Raw genomic sequence first — 20,928 nt, 5'->3', positions numbered from 1 at the left:
TAAACAGCAAACCAGAAAAAATGTAATAGCTAAGTACCTGAAAAAATAAATGAACAAGGTAAAATGTTAACCAAGATAAGAAAATCTTCAACCAAATGTTTTGTGTTCTCTAGCAAGTGAACATACGTATCTATTCTTATATAATAGTCAAAAACTGTTTTTAATACAAATTAATACAAATACAATAGAAAAAAATGTGTCTTACCTGAGACAGAATAGACACAAAGTTTTCTAGAATGCAACACGGCCAAATGAAGCATTTCAGTACCTCTGAAAAATGGGAAGAGTTTTTAAAAGCTTAAATATCAATTTCAGATATAACCAAAAAATTATAAAATAATTTTAAAAAGAGATTATAACCACAACCTGCCACCAGTAAACTAAAAATTTCCCAGATAACATTCAAAACTGAAAAATAAATATAACAGCAAGCACCCACTTTAACTTGGGCAAGTTACTTAATCTTTCTGAGCCTGTTTCCCTTCTGGAAAATAAGAGGTTTCAATTAAATGAAATAAAATCATGTGATTTTATTGTAAGGTATAAAGCACCACAGAATACTAACCATTATTAGTAAATGGCATATGTCACTTCCAGCTCAGAAGTTTTCTTAAGGCCCTGAAAATATTTCAGTTTGGACTAAATTGCCACTATCACCAATACACTTCTCAGTGCCAATCAAATGGTTTCCAAGACATAACACAGTCTACAAATCCTAAGTCCAGTCTTCAAGGGTCAGGTCAGTGGCCAGGATGAGTAAAAGGTGTAAATGGCTATGGTCTGCTGTAGAGTGGGGGCAGACTAGAGGAAGCAACTACTACTCTGTTCTAGGCATATAGCCAAATCTCCACATTTTTCAAGAAAAGCCAGAAAGCAGGAATTTTAGTGAGATCTCCTGGTTCTTAAGTACTGGCAACCCTTTTAAATTTAAAACACATCTGTAAGTAGTCCTCCAGCGTATGACCTGATACAGACTCTTTTTGTTCTAAACTAGGACTATAATTGAAATCTGAAGAACTGGATGGGAGTCCTAACTGTGCACCTTGGTATCTGTGTAATCATTTAGCCTTTCAGAGTGTTAGTCTCTCATTTACATAATAAGAATTATATAATACCTACAAAACATAGTTATAATGGACATAAATGTTCACCATTCACTCTACTACTAGAAAATGCTATATATATATCCATATACACACACACACACACACACACACACAACTATCACATACTCAATACTGACTTCAAAAAATTTTGAGTCAAACCCAAAAAATTTTTTCTATCATGCACAGGAAAAGAACATTATGTCATGATAAGATAACAGAGTATGGAACAGATAGACCTGGATCTGAATTCTGGCTGTATGACCTAAAGTTCTGAGCTCTAGTTGGTTTCCTCATCTTTATTTTTTTTTTTTAAGATTTTATTTATTTATTCATAGAGACAGAGAGAGAGGCACAGAGACACAGGCAGAGGGAGAAGCAAGCTCCATGCAGGGAGCCGAACGTGGGACTCGATCCAGGGTCTCCAGGATCACGCCCTGGGCTGCAGGTGGCGCTAAACAACTGCGCCACCAGGGCTGCTGGGTTCCTTATCTTTAAATACAAATTCCATCTTATAGATAAGATTATTAAGATAGTACTAGTTAATTAATACCACTACAGTATCCAATCATTAGTATTAATCTCCTCCCTTCCAACAAGTGATCACATAGTTAAAAGCTATACTTAGGACTACTGAACAGAACAATCATGAAACACTTTACCCTTTTTTTAAGATTTTATTTATTCATGAGAGACACAAAGAGAGAGAGAGGGGCAGAGACACAGGCAGAGGGAGAAGCAAGCTCCATGCAGGGAGCCTGATGTGGGACTCGATCCCCGGTCTCCAGATCAGGCCCTGAGCTGAAGACGGCACTAAACCTCTGAGCCACCTGGGCTGCCCGCACTTTACTCTTTTAAAAAATGAAAAGATTTAAAAAAAAAAAAAAAAAAAAAGATTAAAATGTTTCTTTAGAGGCAAGAATCCTTCTGTCTCCTTACTTTATAACCCCATTATGCCTAATATATGCTAGGGATACAACAGGCACCTAATCATCATCTTCTTTAAATGGGAGTAGATATTTACCAACCACGTCAGACACAAAATCTCTCTGATCCAGCCTATCACAGTGCATAAAAGTCCTATCTCATGCCCTGTATCTATGAAGCAGCTTCCCATCAGAATGAAACATCACTAAAAGGGGATTAATGTTCAAGAATGGTTGTTCAGGTTTTTCTACCAAGAGTTAAAGCCCTAAATAAATGGAAACTGGGGTCAGTAAATTATGATGAGCTAATGTAGTGGGTCAAAACCAAGAGCTCAGGGCACTCCCAGACTTAGGAAGGCAAAGGGAACTTTAAAAAAAAAAAGGGGGGGGTAAGAGATAACAAGACCACCTCTATTTATATAACTTTTCAGAGTACATACTTATATAAATAATTGAGAAATACAGGCTCAATTTTAAGAAAATTCATATATGAAAATAAAATTAGCAGTATCAACAGGAAATAAAAAGCAGACATATTACACAAAATGCAAACTAATAAACGGTTTCCTAAAATAAATTAAGACTAAAAATAAAGTACTTTGAAATAAAGCTCTTGTTAGAAGTAAGACTTACTTTGTGGATTGAGCTGGCTTCTTTTAAGAAACTAAGAATCTTTATACACCAAATAAGTGCAGTAATTTATTTTAAAGCTTCAAAGTTACGTGTCAAATACCATAACTACTATTTTGTCTAGTTATTTAAACAGACATTTATGTAACCTGGATTAGCGCTTTAAGTAAGTGAATTAGTGCTTTAAGTAACTGAATACTTTCTATTTATTTATTTTCAAAAGTTTATCTCTTTTCCTTTAAACTTCTGATACATCAGGCATGTTAGGTCTGTTACTATAAAAAAAAAAAAAAAAAAAGTCGGGGATGCCTGGGTGGCTCAGCAGTTTAGCTCCTGCCTTTGACTTTTTTTTTTTTTTTTTTTTATGATAGGCACACAGTGAGAGAGAGAGAGGCAGAGACACAGGCAGAGGGAGAAGCAGGCTCCATGTACCGGGAGCCCGACGTGGGATTCGATCCCGGGTCTCCAGGATCACGCCCTGGGCCAAAGGCAGGCGCTTAACCGCTGCGCCACCCAGGGATCCCCCTGCCTTTGACTTTGACTCAGCAGTTTAGCTCCTGCCTTTGACTCAGGGCATGATCCTGGAGTTCCAGGATGGAGTCCCACATCAGGCTCCCTGCATGGAGCCTGTTTCTCCCTCTGCCTATGTCTCTGCCTCTCTCTCTCTCTCTCTCTCTCTCTCTCTGTCTCTCATGAATAAGTAAATAAATAAAACCTTTTTAAAAAGTCCTAAATTATTCTCTTAAATGTGCAGGTTTCCATATAAAAAATGTTCAAAAAAAAAAATGTTCAGTACATGGGAACACCCAGGGGGCATCTGGGTGGCTCAGTGGTTGAGTGCTGCCTTAGGCTCAGGTCATGATCCCAGGGTCCAAGGATTGAGTCCTGCATTGGGTTCCCCACAGGGAGCCTGCTTCTCCCTCTGCCTATGTCTTTGCCTCTCTCTCTGTCTCTCATGAATAAATTAAAAATCTTTTTTAATAAAGGGGGGAATACCCAGGTAACAATATCCAGAAAACATACTTCACTCATGGATAATCTTTTTTTCATTTAAGAATCCATAAAAATAGCACTGAGAAGGGCACTTGATGGGATGATCACTGGGTATTATACTATATGTTGGCAAATCGAACTTAAATAAGCAAATGAAATTAATTTACATTAATTTAATTAATTAAAAAGAAAATAAAAAAAGAATCCATAAAAATGACAACAGTCAAGGAATGACATACTCCAAATAAGATAAAATATTAGAATTAGTGAGCTGTACTTACGAAACAAACTTCCCTACTTCCACTTGCAATATTGGATCTCGTAGATGCACTTCTAGAAGCAAATCTTCAGCTTGAGCTCCATCTCCTGTTTTTACAGGATGGGGGTTAAAGATTCTTAGGTATCCCATAAAGCTACCCACAATTATTTTATCTGTAGAGAGATGTTTATAAAAGACATAAGAAGAAACAAACATTAGCAACAAAATTTCTTTGGAAATAAACTTTCTAATGTCTAAAAGAGAAACTTAAAAATTAAAAGAATTGAGTCTTGTTCCATATATAAAGGCCAATCTGCCAGCATATGATATAAATAAAATGAATTTATTTTAATAACATAGCTTTTCAAAAACAACTTTTTGTATATGACCAATATTCAAGCATACTAACACATTATGTATTTTTCCTAAGCCTTCCTTTGGTGTCAGTAGTTCTAATTTAACTCAGTCAAAGCAAATCCTTTTACAAAAGACTAGTTAGTATAAGATTGTAAACTGATTTCATCAGAGTGTCAACTCTATAGCTATCAAGATCATTGTATTAAAAAGAATTCTAAAAAAAATAAAAATAAAAAAATAAAAAATAAAAAATAAAAAAGAATTCTGAGGCCTCACTAGATAGAATGCTCTGATTAATAATGTCTGTACTTGGACGCAAGACGGGGAAATGGTAAGATAGGTGTTGTGGGTTGAATTGTATCTCCCTCAAAAAGATGTTGAAATCCTAACCCCCAATCCCCGTGACTTTATTTGAAAACAGGGTCTTCACAGATGTAAGCAAGTTAAGTTGAGGTCACATTCAATTAGATGTCCAATAAGGCTCTCTTATAAGTAGAGAAAGTAGGAGGGCACCTGGGTGGTGCAGTTGGTTGACAACTCTTGGTTTCAGCTCAAGTCATGATCTCAGGGTAATAGGTTCCATCCTTGCGTCAGGCTCCATACTCAGTGTAGAGTCCACTTGAGACTTTCTCTGCCTCTCCCTCTGTCCCTCCTCTCTGTGCACATGCTCACTCTCTCTCTCTCTGCCTCCCACCCTCTAAAATAAATAAATAGGGACCCCTGGGTGGCTCAGCGGTTGAGTGTCTGCCTTTAGCTCAGGGCATGATCCCAGAGTTCCAGGATCGAGTCCCACATCGGGCTCCCTGCAGGGAGCCTGCTTCTTCCTCTGCCTATGTCTCAGGCCTCTGTTGTGTGTGTGTGTGTCTCTCTCATGAATAAATAAAATCTTTTCAAAAATAAAATAAAGCCTTAAAAAAAAAAGAAAGAAAGCATGGTGGGGATGGAGCAAGAGGGAGAATGCAAAATGAAGACATGCAAGAAGATGATCATGTAGTAATGGAGGCAGAGATTGGAGTGATACATCCACAAACCAAAGAATGCCTGGGACTGCCAGAAGCTGGAAGAGGCAAATAGGGATCATAGAGGTTTCAGGGGTAGGACAGGCCTGTCAACACCTTGATTTTGGACTTCTAAGCCTCTAAAAACTGTCAAAGAATAAATTTCTGTTGCTTTAAGCCACACAGTTTGTGGTACTTTTTTATGACAGCCCTAAAAAACTAATACTTTAAGTGTCAGTTTTGAAATTGTTGTATTAGTATAGAATGTTGACTTTTTTCAAACTTCCTAAAAGTACATACTTATTTACTGAGAGTTTATCACGTGCCAAGCAATGGTCTATGTAGCTTTTATGTAATAACTTATTAAATCCTCATAATAACCCTATGAGAGAGGTACTATCCTGGGAATTTAAACTCTGAATAGAGACATCAGGAATCTGCTGCCAGATGAACTAATGGCAGCCCCCCACAGTTCTATACCATCTCTGGAGCCATGCTCTTCCCATCCTCCACTGAGGCTTGGTCAATTCAACTCTTCCTGCATTTGGGAGATCTATGTCACTCTCGCTCCAATTCCTCTTTTATTTATATTTATCATAGTTGTTTCCTGTAACTTGTGACCAAAAAATTCATAAAGAAATTGGCAACAAAGAATAAACTGTAGGTACCAATTCCTGCAAGGATATTTGGAAACTGGTTCTTGAGCTGAGTTGGGACACAAAGCAGTAACACTCTAGGCAGGGTTAAATAACATCGTACACAGTGACAGAATGGTTAATCATGTTAATACCCCCAGGTATCTGGGACTCTGTGCCCACTACAGGTGACACTCTGGTGGACTGGACAGCTGCTGCCCCCGGCCAACTGGACAGCTGCTGCCCCAGGCCAACTGAACAGGAAGGAGGAATGCCAAACCATATAATAAGATGGCTTTCCTAAGGGCATTGGGTAATTCAAAATAAGAGAAGGATAGGTTTAAACCATAAAATTCCCATCTCAGGGTAAAGAATAAAACTCAGGATCCTTGGGACTCTGCAGAAAGAATTTCTTTCTTCTTACATCAGTGAGGCTTAACTACTAAAAATCTAATTCAGGGACTGATTCTGTAGGTTTTAAATTACAGTAACAAATGAGTTCACAGTCTCTCCAGGTTTCTTACATAAAAGTAAAGACATTCATCACAAAGAATGGGATTACAATGCTATATAATGAGATTACTGGCAAAGTCTAGAAGGTTCGGATATACATAAACCTCCAAACTTTTCTAAAACACTCCCCACTGAACTTCCTATGCATCCCATGCCCTAATCCCTATTTCACTCACTGAATAACCAAGACTTATTATGCCTGGGTGGCTCACTGGTTGAGCATCTGCCTTTGGCTCAGGTCGTGATTCTGGAGTCCTGGGACCAAGTCCTGCATCATGCTCATCGTGGGGAGCCTGCCTCTCCCTCTGCCTGTGTTTCTGCCTCTGTGTGTGTATGTGTGTTTCTCTGTGTCTCTCATGAATAAATAAATAAAACCCTTTTTAAAAAAACAGCTTAAAAACAAATAAATAACCAAGATTCAACTTCAACGCAGCCCTATCTTCAGAGATAAAATAAAGCCAGGATGATGAAGTCCACATGGCAACAATTTAACCCCTAGAATCTAAATGTGTATGTACAAGTATTAAAATAGCAGGACTTTTATAGTTACCAGATCTCAGGTAACAGTCTAATTCTCACAGATTTCAAGCTATGATTAATGGGATCCTCAGGAATAAAATTATCAGGCAACTCATTAAGACTATTTTTTGTCTCAGTGTTATTTATTTTTTTATTACTGAGTAGTATTCAATTGTAAGAAGGTCCTATAATGTGTTTATCAAACTCAAGCCTTTTTCGAAATCTATAACCAATAATATTCCAGGTCAATGAAAAAGAAGACTAATTCAAGCCACCACATAGACAGTCATGGCATCTCATCCATTTCCACACTGAAGTCAATTTAGACTCAGAACCCCTTGATTAAAGACTACATAACGTACAGATGTTGCTGTAACACCACACATACCCAATATAAATTTTCCTTAGATCCTTCCCTACAGGATCAACAGTCATTTTTCTAGGTGCACTAAGGAAAGGGAAATGGCCAAACCTTGTGAGAATTCTGAATATTGACTCTGAGTTACTAATTCTGGAAGTCTAGATATACACTACTGTTGCTCTAAATTTTTTATTTCGTTCACCCAGTAGGAAAGAAAACCCAGCCTATGATTTCTCACCCAGTTTCTGAGAGTTGAAAGGAAATGTATTTTCACAGAAAATGGTCGAACATCCTTTTGGTTCCCTAACATGTACATGAGGAATATTATATGGGGAGAGCTATATGGAAGCTAATGGAACTCTATCTCCCCAACAGAGAAAATCAGTATCAATACCATGACCGGGGGCACTGGGCTGGTTCAGCTGGTTAAGCATCCAGCTCTTGGTCTCAGAATCAGGTCTTGATCTCCAGGTCGTGAGTTCAAGCCCCATGTTGGGACATCCTGGACATGGAGCCTGCCCAATTACCCACATACCGCTGCGAGACCTGATTTGGGGTACTTTTCAAAATTCGATGCTAAAAAGCTTCAATATGCATATGTGGTGATCTTTACCACATCCCTGTTTAATAACCAAATCTGTCAATATTGAAGTTTAATGGGTCTTATAGAGTTAGCATTGATCAGTATAACTTAAAGGGTAACCCCAAATTCTTCTATTATCCCACATCTTGTCTTTCTTGGAGTCAACTAATACAACCCATTTGCTTGAATACAGTTCTAGATCTTAATAATTTATTTTTTCCTAATACACAGAGACCAACAAACAGTTTGCCTTCACTGGACAGGAATAGGCATATATCTTTAAATGTACTGCCACAATCCAATCTGCAGAAACCAGGACTACCTCATCATCATTTCATAAGAGTCAAATGAGGTTGAAAGAAATAAGAGTGAAACCAAGGAATCTCTAACTCTTCCCTAAAATTGTCTGGATCAGTAGTAAATGAAACTACTATAGTCCTGGGCAGCCCAGGTGGCTCAGCGGTTTAGCGCTACTTTCGACCCAGAGCCTGATCCTAGAGACCCAGGATCGAGTCCCACATTGGGCTCCCTGCATGAAACCTGTTTCTCCCTCTGCCTGTGTCTCTGCCTCTCTTTCTCTCTCTGTCTCATGAATAAATAAATAAAATCTTAAAAAAAAAAAAAAAAGAAAGAAAGAAACTACTATAATCCTCTTTAGCCAAGCACTAATATTCTAGGTTCCTCAGGAATAAAGGCCTAGACCAATTCTCTGGTCCCTCCATCTCCACTCAAGATCAAGAACCCTAATCAAAGAGAAAAAAAAAAAAAAAAAGTAAGTAGCATAGTTACACAGCCCAGTGACCAGATATAAAACAGAAGGTATCAGGGCAGCCCCGGTGGTTCAGCGGTTTAGCGCCGCCTTCAGCCCAGGGTGTGATCCTGGAGACCTGGGATCGAGTCCCACGTTGGGCTCCCTGCATGGAGCCTGCTTCTCCCTCTGCCTGTGTCTCTGCCTCTTTCTCTCTCTGTGTCTGTCATGAATAAATAAATAAAATCTTAAAAAAAAAAAAAAAGAAAAAGAAAGAAAAAAAACAGAGGGTCCCCCCCATATGATTTAAGTTACAATTTTTTTCTACTCCTCCATCTTAATTTCTAAATTTTTCCTTCTCTTCCTCAACTATGTAACTTTGAACACTGATTGTACATACCACTTAGTCCAGAAGCAACAGATTATTGGAACATGATCATGACTAAATGACAAAGGAAAAAGCACTGTCACCTGAAGATCCTGTACTTGCAGAGCCAGGGCTCCCTCTGGCTCTGAAGCAGTAGGTGCACACTCTTTTCTCTCCCACTATAGATGGGTAAGAACACATGCTTGTGCAGTTGTACAAGGGACAGTTGCCCCATGTGAGGTATAAATGCTGAGTAACTAAAAGATAAACATAGTAGCTATTTCTCAGTCAGCTTTATGTATTTTCTACTCAGAATTCTTGTAGTAAACTCTCACTCCAGGCCACAAGTTGGCATGGAATCTAAACTGGACCACTCAGACTCTCCCACTCACCCCCACTCTATCTCTCCCACAAATCTGAATCTTGAATTGAGAAGAACAGGAAAGGACAGCCCAGGTGGCTCAGCAGTTTAGAGCCGCCTTTCAGCCGAGGGTCTGATCCTGGAGACCCACGTCGGGCTCCCTGCATGAAGCTGCTTCTCCCTCTGCCTGTGTCTCTGCTTCTCTCTCTCTATGTCTCAAACGAATAAATAAATAAAATCTTAAAAAAAAAAAAAAAGAGAGAGAGAGACAGGAAAGAACAGGAAAATAAGTACCACTTTAAATGCATGGTGTCTAATTCCAACTGGGATCTTAAAATTAATAAGGAATCCTTCTATGTATCAAGTTGGTTTTGCCTAAAATGATTTCAAGACACTTAATACCATCTTTTCACTCTCTGATCACTCCAAAGAAAGTAGAGATCATTATTGACTCAACTTGACCTCCAAATTTCTCTTCATCTGTAGCCATTCTTACCCTCTTGCCTTCTGCTATGGGGAAAAAAAAGTTCTCACACCTTCCATCTGCACACCTGATCCCATCTCTGTCTTCTCTGAATCCCTGCTCTATGTTTTTTAAGATTTTATTTTTAAATAATCTCTACACCCCACAAGGGGCTTGAATCTACTACCCTGGGAGCAAGAGTAACATGCTCCACCAACCAAGCAAGTCAAGCACTCCAACCCCGCTTTATTATATCTTCTATGCTATACATTGAATTTTTCCCATTTCTCTTCACCCTACATTGCCCCTAGTCATCATCCTCTCTTCTTATCTTCACAGTTAAGTTTATTAAAGGGCCATAAACACTCAGTCTTCCCCACCTCCCATTCCTTCACTCACTGCAAATCTAGATTTTGTTACCATTGTGCCCATTCATCCACTGTCATTGAGGATACTAATGAACAACCTGTTACTAAACAGCATAGAAACTTCAGTCTTTATATTACTAAAGTTGGGTACCAGCCCAACTGGTTCTCCTGCCTCTTTGCCTGCTCTTCTCAGAATCTATTACTGACTACCCTTCCCAAACCTCCCCCTTTAATGCTTCTTCAGGTTATAGTCTAAAGTTCTTTCCCTCTTAGTCCACCTACTTTCCCTGTGCATTTTCATACATTCTCAGGGCTTCAAATACAACCAGCATATGACTCACTTCAAAATCAATACCACTGGGGCCTGGATGGCTCAGTCAGTTAAGTGTCTGACTCTTGATTTTGGCTCAAGTAGAGTTCAGGGTCATGAAACAGAGCCCCATGTTGGGCTCTGCATTAGGCACAGAGCCTGCTTAAGTCTCTCCCTCTCTCCCTGCCCCTCCCACTCCATATGCACTCTCTCTCTAAAAAATAGAAAACACTACCTCTATTCTGCCTACTAGACATCCCTATCTCAAATAAAGCATGTCCCAAAATGCTCCCATTGACCCTTCCGTTCTATAAAATCAATGAGAATTATTCTTAAACTGTGGTGTATCACCATTCAACTTTGGAGCTTGTCAAAAATGCAGATACCTAAGCCCCCTTCCAATCCACCTGCTTCCAGGAAATATGACTTTATAGGAGCTTATATATCTGAGATAGAAAATCTTCATATGTAATAATCACCCCAGAATATGATGATGCTGGTGGTCCAAACTTTGAGAAATAATGATAGGTGATTTTTTTCTATGTGGGACACACATGAAATGATTTTTGTATAGTATCCTTGGGAAAATAGAGGAAGCGGGCAGCCCTGGTGGTGCAGCGGTTTGGCGCCGCCTGCAGCCTGGGGTGTGATCCTGGAGACGGAGGATCGAGTCCCACATCAGACTCCCTGCGTGGAGCCTGCTTCTCCCTCTGTCTGTGTCTCTGCCCCTCTCTCTCTGTGTCTATGAATAAATAAATAAAATATTAAAAAAAAAAAAAAAGGAAAATAGAGGAAGCTTCTCACAACTGGTCATATATGGGGAGGAAGCAAACTGGTTAACTGGTAACCCACAGCTGGCACCTCAGTGAAGACCTCTAACAGAAATGTAAGTGAACAGTAAGCCATTTAGACAGGATGGTTTCCAATCAGTTTGGGCATAAATGGATTTGAAATTGTTCTCTTTGGCATATATTTTTGTAGTCTGAGTATTCTGTGTTGCCAAATAATAAAGGAATCCTAAGTTTTAACAAAGAGGCAGGAGACAAGGTTGATAATCTTTGAGGAACCTTTTAGGACACCCTCTGAGGAGACCTTCTCATCTCCTATCAGTGGAAGGGCAGGGCCCAGATTTTCCTTAGAAACAACATAGGTGCTCACTATAGGTTAGTACCTCCCATTCTTCTTTGCCAATATAATTTTTTTACCCCCAAGATTCTACTTTTTACCTTGCCCCCAAGATTCTAGTGTTTTTGTTATACACAAGAAAAATAAAATAAAGAAAATATAAGGGGACAATATTTACAGACTTTAATGAAAGAATGATTTTAAGTTTTCTTTTGGGATCCCTGGGTAGCTCAGTGGTTTAGCGCCTGCCTTCGGCCCAGGGCGTGATCCTGGAGTCCCAGGATTGAGTCCCACATCATGCTCCCTGCATGGAGCCTGCTTCTCCCTCTGCCTGTGTCTCTGCCCCCTCTCTATGTGTCTCTCATGAATAAATAAATAAAATCTTTAAATAAAGGGGATCCCTGGGTGGCACAGCGGTTTAGCCTCTGCCTTTGGCCCAGGGCGCGATCCTGGAGACCCGGGATCGAATCCCACGTCGGGCTCCCAGTGCATGGAGCCTGCTTCTCCCTCTGCCTATGTCTCTGCCTCTCTCTCTCTGTGTGACTATCATAAATAAATAAATAATTTTTTTAAAAATCTTTAAATAAAAATTTTTTTAAGTTTTCCTTATTTTTTTAAAGATTTTATTTACTTATTCATAGAGACACAGAGATAGAGAGATAGGAGAGAGGTAGAGACACAGGCAGAGGGAGAAGCAGGCTCCATGCAGGAGCCCGACATGGGACTCAACCCCGGGTCTCCAGGATCACACCCCAGGCTGCAGACAGCACTAAACCGCTGCGCCAGTGGGGCTGCCCTTAAGTTTTCTTTTTAAGAGGCCAATGACTATCTGGATTACAAAAAAGAAAAGAAAAAGCTCATGACTACAAATAATCAAAAACAAGTACAGGTTTCAAATAGCAATGATACAGAACTAAAATGTTTTAGAGACCACTTCAAAAAATATAAAGATGCAAAGAGGAGCAAATGATTTAAGAATAAGACAGAATGAAAAAAAAAAAAAGAATAAGACAGAATGTTGTTTCCATTATCATAATATGAAAATGAAAATAATGATTTAATAATTGTTTTCTACCAACAAATAGGGCTGGAATAATTTTTCCATTCTTGGATTAATGGCTTTCAGATTCAAAATATTTTAAAAATATAATTTTCCTTGAAACCTTCAAAGTTAAAAATATTTTAGTAGCCCTACTTAATTTTGCAAAAAAATGAAAACAAATTTTGCACCAAATGAAAACAAATTATATGTTGCCTTGTTATATTTTTCCAGTTCCAAATCATATGACAGAATCAACACAAACCAGAAAACTGCAAAACAGAAGAACTATGCTACCTAAGTATTATAAGGAAAACTGCCTTCAAAATTAGGGCATATTTATGACAGTTCACTTAAGTTCTATAAATACACTTTTTTTTTTAATTTTTATTTATTTATGATAGTCACACAGAGAGAGAGAGAGAGGCAGAGACATAGGCAGAGGGAGAAGCAGGCTCCATGCACCGGGAGCCCAACGTGGGACTCGATCCCGGGTCTCCAGGATCGTGCCCTGGGCCAAAGGCAGGCGCTAAACCGCTGCGCCACCCAGGGATCCCTATAAATACACTTTAAGTATATAAGTACACTTTAACAAATGAAGATATTTTTATTTTATGTCTGTAAAGCTTTGCTCCAAGATGCATGGTCATAAATTCCTTACCTTGTCCATTTCCAGTATTGTCAACATCAGCCAAACACAAACAGCCTTGATCAAATTCTTCTTTCTCTCCCAGAACAGTAGACCACCAATCACGGGCTTTAAATAAAGACATTTTCGTTCACTATAAAAAGAAAGCATTTATTTATAGTAAAAATGTACCTCACACCATTTATGAATTATCTCTTAAGGCATAGTAAATTAAACGTGAACAATGTTAAGAGAAACATTTCTGAATTTAAAAGTTAAATTTTTTTTTAAAGATTTTATTAATTTATTCATGAAAGACACAGAGAAAGAGAGAGAGGCAGAGACACAAGCAGAGAGAGAAGCAGGCTCCATGCAGGAAGCCCAATGTGGGACTCAATTCCCGAACTCCAGAATCATGCCCTGGACAGAAGGCAGACGCTCAACCACTGAGCCACCCAGGGGTCCCTTGAATATTTTTATGTTTTGCAGAAATATGTGAAACCACAAATCCAAACCAAATCCAAACAGCTGAAAACATAAATAGACATTTTGCAATGCCATTGGACAGTCTGAAAAATTATACATAAATTATGGGCCAATTCTCTCTTCTGGTACATTTGGTAAACAATAACACAAAGTAACAAAAAAAATATTCTTTAAAGGATCAAGATTCAAATTCTAACAGCACTAGTTAGTATATAATTCCTTAGCAGGGCATCCCTGGGTGGCGCAGCAGTTTAGCGCCTGCCTTTGGCCCAGGGCGTGATCCTGGAGACCCGGGATCGAATCCCACGTCGGGCTCCCGGTGCATGGAGCCTGCTTCTCCCTCTGCCTATGTCTCTGCCTCTCTCTCTCTCTCTCTCTCTCTCTATGACTCATAAATAAATAAAAATTAAAAAAAAAAAGATTTATTAATTCCTTAGCAAAATACCTAATTTTCCTTCATTTTGGTCATTAGAAAGACAATAGCATCCCTTGTCACAATGAATTGCTAAGAAGAGCAAATGAGATCAAATGACTAACACTAGAACTGGTACATTATAGGTACTCGAAAAGCATTCACACGCTTTCCCCATTATAACTGCATAAAGGCAAAATAGATGAGGGAAATTCACACCAAAAAAGAACTAGGAAAACTGAGTGTAGGTGCATTTACGATTCCGATAACCCATAAAATTCTCTCTGCTTTGATTCCTCTGTAGAATGAGGATATACCAGCCAGATCTACCACTGAGTTACTGATAATGGTAAATGTGAAGGTCCACTGGACCTCTTGAATTATACACAAACATCACATACCCTGGGATTCTATGAAGGTGCATATACCCAACATAAATGAGCCTTTCTTGCATGTTACACTGATTTAAATAATAGTTAGGAAATGCACTCAAATTTCCTTATTCAAAGACATTCCATTCTAGGGACTCCTGGGTAACTCAGTCATTTAAGTGCCTGCCTTCAGCTCAGGTCATGATCTCAGGGTACTGGGATCCAGACCTGCATCGGGCTCCCTGCTCAGCAGCAAGTCTGTTTCTCCCTCTTCTCCCTCTGTGATCTCTCACTCCTGCTCTCTCTCAAATACATAAAATCTATTTAAAAAAAAAAAAAAAAAAGACATCCCATTCTATAAGGTTGGAGCAAACACTGAATTAGCAAATACTGAACTACTGCTCCTAGGGGAAATAGAAAGGCTCCTGTGAGCCCCTAGTCACAATATTTTCATGAACCAATCAATACCTTCATTTTGCTTTTTGTGTGTCTTTGTCTAAAGATACTTTATTTAATAAATTGTTGATTCACTAACATTCAGTTCAGGAGTCAACAATACTATGACTCATACTTGAAGGAAGCTTATCTGATACTTCTATAAGGTATACAGCAACCTTCTCACATTTAGGAACATTAGATAGCTCTTCAGCACTACATTTGGGGACCTTTTTAAGTAACAAAAATCAAAACAAACAAATTAATCCAAACCACAGATTTGTGGAAAACATGGCACGAAGTAGATCATAAAAAGGTTATTTGTTTGTAGTGTAAGAACCGAAACAAGAAAGCAAAAAGTTACTGTGGTTGATACCTGCTGAGAACATGTGCGTCAAGTGACTCAAAATTTTTGCCACTCTGTGCATGACCATGAATGACCCAAAAGCACCATGACTATTGATTTGGGTATTACAAATAAATCTTAGCAAACAGGTAAATTCACAAATACAGAATCTGCAAATAATGAGGATCAACTACACACTTAAAAAAATGTAAAACAATCTGCTTCTTAAAGCCTTCCAGATAGGCTAATCACAGAAGGCAAGACCACCTGCTTTCATTAAGTTGGCCAAGAAATTAGTTGAGAATCATGTGGTGGCAAAAAGTGCAGACTCTGGAGGAGGTCAGTGTGAATTTGACCACAGACACACAGATCAATGAAACAGAATAGAGAACCCAGAAATGGACCCTCAACTCTATGGTCAACTAATATTCGACAAAGGAAGAAAGAATATCCACTGGAAAAAGGACAGTCTCTTCAATAAATGGTGCTGGGAAAATTGAACAGCTAAGTGCAAAAGAACGAAACTAGGCCATTCTCTTACACCAGACACAAAGATAAACTCAAAACAGATTAAAGATCTAAATGTGAGACAAGAATCCATCAAAATCCTAGAGAACACAGGCAACACCCTTTTTGACCTTGACCACAGCAACGTCTTGCAAGATACATCTCTGAAGGCAAGGGAAACAAAAGCAAAAATGAACTATTGAGACTTCATCAAGATAAAAAGCTTCTGCACAGCAAAAGAAAAGTCAACAAAACTAAAAGACAACCTACAGAATGGGAGAAGATATTTGCGAATGACCTATCAGATAAAGGGCTAGTATCCAAGATCTATAAAGAACTTATTAAACTCAACAGCAAAGAAACAAACAATCCAATCATGAAATGGGCAAAAGACATGAACAGAAATTTCACCAAAGAAGACATACACATGGCCAACAAGCACATGCTCTGCATCACTTGCCATCAGGGAAAAACAAATCAAAACCACAATGAGGGCAGCCCCGGTGGCGCAGCAGTTTAGCGCTGCCTGCAGCCCAGGGCGTGATCCTGGAGACCCTGGATCGAGTCCCACGTCAGGCTCTCTGTATGATGCCTGCTTCTCCCTCTGCCTGTGTCTCTGCCACTCTCTCTCTCTCTCTGTCTCTATGAATAAATAAATAAAAATCTTTAAAAATATAAAAAACACAATGAGATCCCACCTCACACCAATGAGAATGGTGAAAATTAACAAGACAGGAAACAACAAATGTTGGAGAGGATGTAGAGAAAGGGGAACCCTCTTGCACTGTTGGTGGAAATGTGAACTGGGACAGCCGCTCTGGAAAGCTGTGTGGAGGTTCCTCAAAGAGTTAAAAATAGAACTGCCCTACAACCCAGCAATTACACTACTGGTGATTTACCCCAAAGATACAGATGCAGTGGAAGACCGAGACACCTGCATCCCAATGTTTATAGCCACAATGTCCACAATAGCCAAACTGTGGAAGGAGCCTTAGCGTCCATCGAAAGATGAATAGATAAAGACGTGGTCTATATATACAGTGGAATATTACTCAGCCATTATAAATGACGAATACCCACCATATGCTTCAACGTGGATGGAACTGGAGGGTATTATACTGAGTTGAAATAAGTCAATCAGAGGAGGACAATCATCATATGGTTTCACTCATACAGGGAATATAAAAAATAGTGAACGAGATTATAGGGAAAAGGAGAGAAAATGAGTGGGAAAAATTAGAGAAGGTGACAAAACATGAGAGACTCCTAACTCTGGGAAACAAACAAGGGGTAGTGGAAAGGGAGATGGGAAGGAGAGATGAGGTGACTGGGTGACAGGCACAGAGGGGGGCACTTGATGGGATAGCACTGGGTGTTATACTCTATGTTGGCAAATCAAACTCCAATAAAAAAATATATATTAAAAAAAGGAATCCAGGTTCCATACAAACCATGAAACCAGTGGAGGGTTATTAAAAGTTATGGAACCTCTACATACTTCAGCTTACTCATCTATAAAATAAAGAATGATATTGTGAGGAATAAATAAGAATGCAGTAGAAGCAACTTACGGAATGTTAGAAAATATCTGCAAATTACATATCTAACAAAGGGTTAATATATTGGGACTCCTGGGTGGCTCATCGGTTTGGCACCTGCCTTCCGTCCAGGATCTGATCCTGGAAACCCAGGATCAAGTTCCACATTGGGCTCCCTGCATGGAGTCTGCTTCTCTCTCTGCCTGTGTCTCTGCCTCTCTCTATCTCTCATGAATAAATAAATAAAATCTTTAAAAGAAAAAAAAAGGTTAATATACAGAATAAAGAACTCATACATGTCAACAGCAAAAAAATTTAATGGGTAAAGGACTCAGACATTTCACCAAAGAAGATATACAAATGGCCAAAAAGCATATGAAACCATGTTCAACATCACCTATCATTAGGGAAATGCAAATCACAAACACAATGAAATCCCATTCACACTCACTAGGACAGCTACTACAAAAAAACAAAAACAAACAACAAAAAAAAAAACAGAAAATAACAAGTGTCAGCAAGGATGTGATGTAACTGGAACCCTTGTGCACTGCTGGTGAAAATCTAAGAGTGCAACAATGGAAACTGTATAGTGATTCCTCAAAAAATTAAAATTATGTTACCAAGGTTCCTGGGTGGTTCAGTCAGTTAAGCATCCGATTGTTTATTTCAGTTCAGATCATGATCTCGGGTTGTAAGATCAAGGCCCATGTCAGGCTCCGTGATGGGCATGCAACCTGCTTAAGATTCTCTCTCCCAGGGCAGTCCCAGTGGTGCAGCGGTTTAGCGCCACCTGCAGCCCAGGGTGTGATCCTGGAGACCCTGGATCAAGTCCCACGTCAGGCTCCCTGCATGGAGCCTGCTTCTCCCTCTGCCTGTGTCTCTGTCTCTCTCTGTCTCTGTCTCTGCTCTCTCTCTCTCTCTCTCTGTGTCTCTATGAATAAATAAATAAAATCTTAAAAAAAAAAAAAAAAAAAAGATTCTCTCTCCCAGTGTACCTGAGTGGCTCAGTGGTTGAGAATGTACCTTTGGCTCAAGTCGTGATTCTGGTTTCCCAAGATCAAGGCCCGCATTAGGCTCCCCACAGGGAACCTGCTTCTCCCTCTGCCTATGTCTCTACCTCTTTCTCTGTGTCTCTCATGAATAAATAAAATCTTAAAATAAGATAATAAAACCTACACTGAAGGAAAGAAACAAATGTCTTCCAACTTGTAAATAAACAGACTATGGTACATCCTTACCATAGAATAAAACTCAGCAATTTTTAAAAAATGAAGTAACAACAACTTGGATGGATCTCAAGGACATTATGCTAAGTGAAAAAAAATCCCAAAAGATCACATATTAAATAATTCCATTTCTATAACATTTTTAAAATGAAAAAATTAAACTGATAGAAAACAGATCAGTGGTTACCAAGTCTAAGGGGGGCAGGGGGCAGTCACTTTAATGGACTAGAAGGGCATTTCTTTGGGATGATGGAAAAGTTCTATACCCCAATTTTGGTAGTAGTTTCATGGGATAAGTTTTAATTTCTTCAAATTATATTACAAGAAGAAAAGTGTATGTAATGTAAAACCTAGTGAAATCTAAATAAGATTTTTTTAAATAAGATTTATAGTTTTTTTTTTAATTTTTTTTTATTTATTCATGATAGGCACACAGTGAGAGAGAGAGAGAGAGGCAGAGACACAGGCAGAGGGAGAAGCAGGCTCCATGCACCGGGAGCCTGACGTGGGATTCGATCCCGGATCTCCGGGATCGTGCCCTGGGCCAAAGGCAGGCGCCAAACCGCTGTGCCACCCAGGGATCCCAGATTTATAGTTTAGTTGTAGTATTATACTAATATCAATTTAGTAATTTGATCATTGTTCTGCTACCATTCGGAAATCATTACTTTTACAATTTCTATGAGCTTATAATATTGTTTCAGATGACAAGTTTAAAGAAACAAACAACAGGAAAAATAGAAAAAAGAAAACCCCATCCAAGGCCTCTCTTTCCACTAAAAATGAAATTAGATAAAGGCAAAGTGTTGATAGAAGTGATGGGGAAAAAACATAGCAGGTAAATAAGCTTATAATGATTTTTAAGATATGTGGGAGAGTTTCTGAAAAACATCTGCATCACTCATTATTACTAATGGCATTATATAATTATACAGATTGCCAGATGACTAAACGTCAAGCCTGGCAGGAAGTATACAAAAAATGTAATAAACACTTTATTACACTTTTACCAGATTTTTTTGAGAGGGAAGTAACAGTACTTAGCAAGTGCCATATATTCTCATTATATACTCCAGATATATCTAGAAAGTTGTTATACACCATACTATTAGACTACCAGTATAAAGATACATCAAGATACATGATTCTCTTGCAGCCCAGAGTAGAATATTACCCAAATGCAATATCACTTAAAGACTCACTTGGAGGACTCACTGCACTCATCATATAGTTAGCATCATGGTTATAATTTATTACAGTGAAAATAAAAAGCATAACAAAGAAAGGGAAAAGGTGCATGAGTCTGCAGTGGGCAATGCGGGTGGGGCTGGTGGTTCTTGAAAGGAATCACACACAAACTTCCAAGGCAGAAAAACTAGGCTCTGGGGTCAGAGACCAGGGGAAAAAAAAGAAGAGAAAACTGAACTGAACAGGGGCATCCAATGAGATCAAAGGAAAACCAGGAGTATGCCATCTGGAAGGAAATGAAAAAGTATCTAGAAAAAGAGAGTGGCCAGCTCTATGAAATGCTGCTGATATGTCATAAAAAAATGAAAAGGCTTGAGGTCAAAACTCCATTTGGAGACATAGCCAAAAATAGAAATCAATAGGCTAACCAGCAAGTATGAGATCCTTTGTACACATTCTGCATCAGCCAGTTCAAAAAGAGTCTCAAGGAGAGAAAATAGGAAGGGAAGACCTGTTCAACATCCCAAAGGGTCTCTTTCCCCTCATGTAGGCAGAAGAGAAAACTTCATGGGATCTGCCTAGAGAACATATTAAACACCCAAGTAATAGTCACAGAGAAGAGTTTTTTCCATCAACACTATTGAAATAATATATAAAAAATCAAAGTGCTTAGGGCAGCCCGGGTGGCTCAGCGGTTTAGCGCCGCCTTCAGCCCAGGGCGTGATCCTGGAGACCCGAGATCGAGTCCCACGTCGGGCTCCCTGCATGGAGCCGGCTTCTCCCTCTGCTTGTATCTTTGCCTCTCTCTCTCTCTCTCATTCTGTGTGTGTGTGTGTCTCATGAATAAATAAATAAAATTTAAAAATCAAAGTGCTTAGATAAGTGACCATGAAAGACATAGCTGCAGTTTGATACATGACATATGACAGCATCAGGCAAAAATAGCTATTATGCGAAAATGGCTTCAAAAATCTTTGTTAATGAGCACATTTTTCATCTTGCTAAAAAAAAAAAAAAACCTCCAATATGAAAAACTAACTCTCCAACACTGCCTGTACATGGAAATGTCATCAAGCACTAATTTTTTAAGGACTTCAATCATAAAATTTAAGATCTATTTCTATTGACAA

At 38.9% G+C, this 20,928-nt stretch overlaps 1 protein-coding gene across 12 annotated transcripts in view; it reads right to left on the bottom strand.

Annotated features, from left to right (window-relative positions):
* The window catches only part of BBS9 (Bardet-Biedl syndrome 9), a 432,261-nt gene that overhangs the window by 400,787 nt on the left and 10,546 nt on the right, over positions 1-20,928 (bottom strand). For 9 of the 12 annotated variants that reach the window (XR_005369689.1, XM_038557299.1, XM_038557303.1 and 6 more), the window contains 3 exons: positions 13,320-13,440; positions 3,934-4,084; positions 206-270 (listed from right to left, as the gene is read on the bottom strand). Coding sequence is in view for 9 of the 12 variants with exons in the window: in XM_038557299.1 (XP_038413227.1) it covers positions 206-270; positions 3,934-4,084; positions 13,320-13,431 (328 nt within the window). In the remaining 3 variants the exon portion in view is untranslated. Of the gene's footprint in view, positions 1-205; positions 271-3,933; positions 4,085-13,319; positions 13,441-20,928 lie in introns of those variants that run through there. The other 3 variants (XM_038557306.1, XM_038557307.1, XM_038557309.1) reach the window with 3 other exon arrangements.

This window comes from Canis lupus, chromosome 14 (assembly GCF_011100685.1).
Source record: "Canis lupus familiaris isolate Mischka breed German Shepherd chromosome 14, alternate assembly UU_Cfam_GSD_1.0, whole genome shotgun sequence".
Taxonomy (NCBI): domain Eukaryota; kingdom Metazoa; phylum Chordata; class Mammalia; order Carnivora; family Canidae; genus Canis; species Canis lupus.
This window is presented reverse-complemented; position numbering and strand designations above follow the sequence as displayed.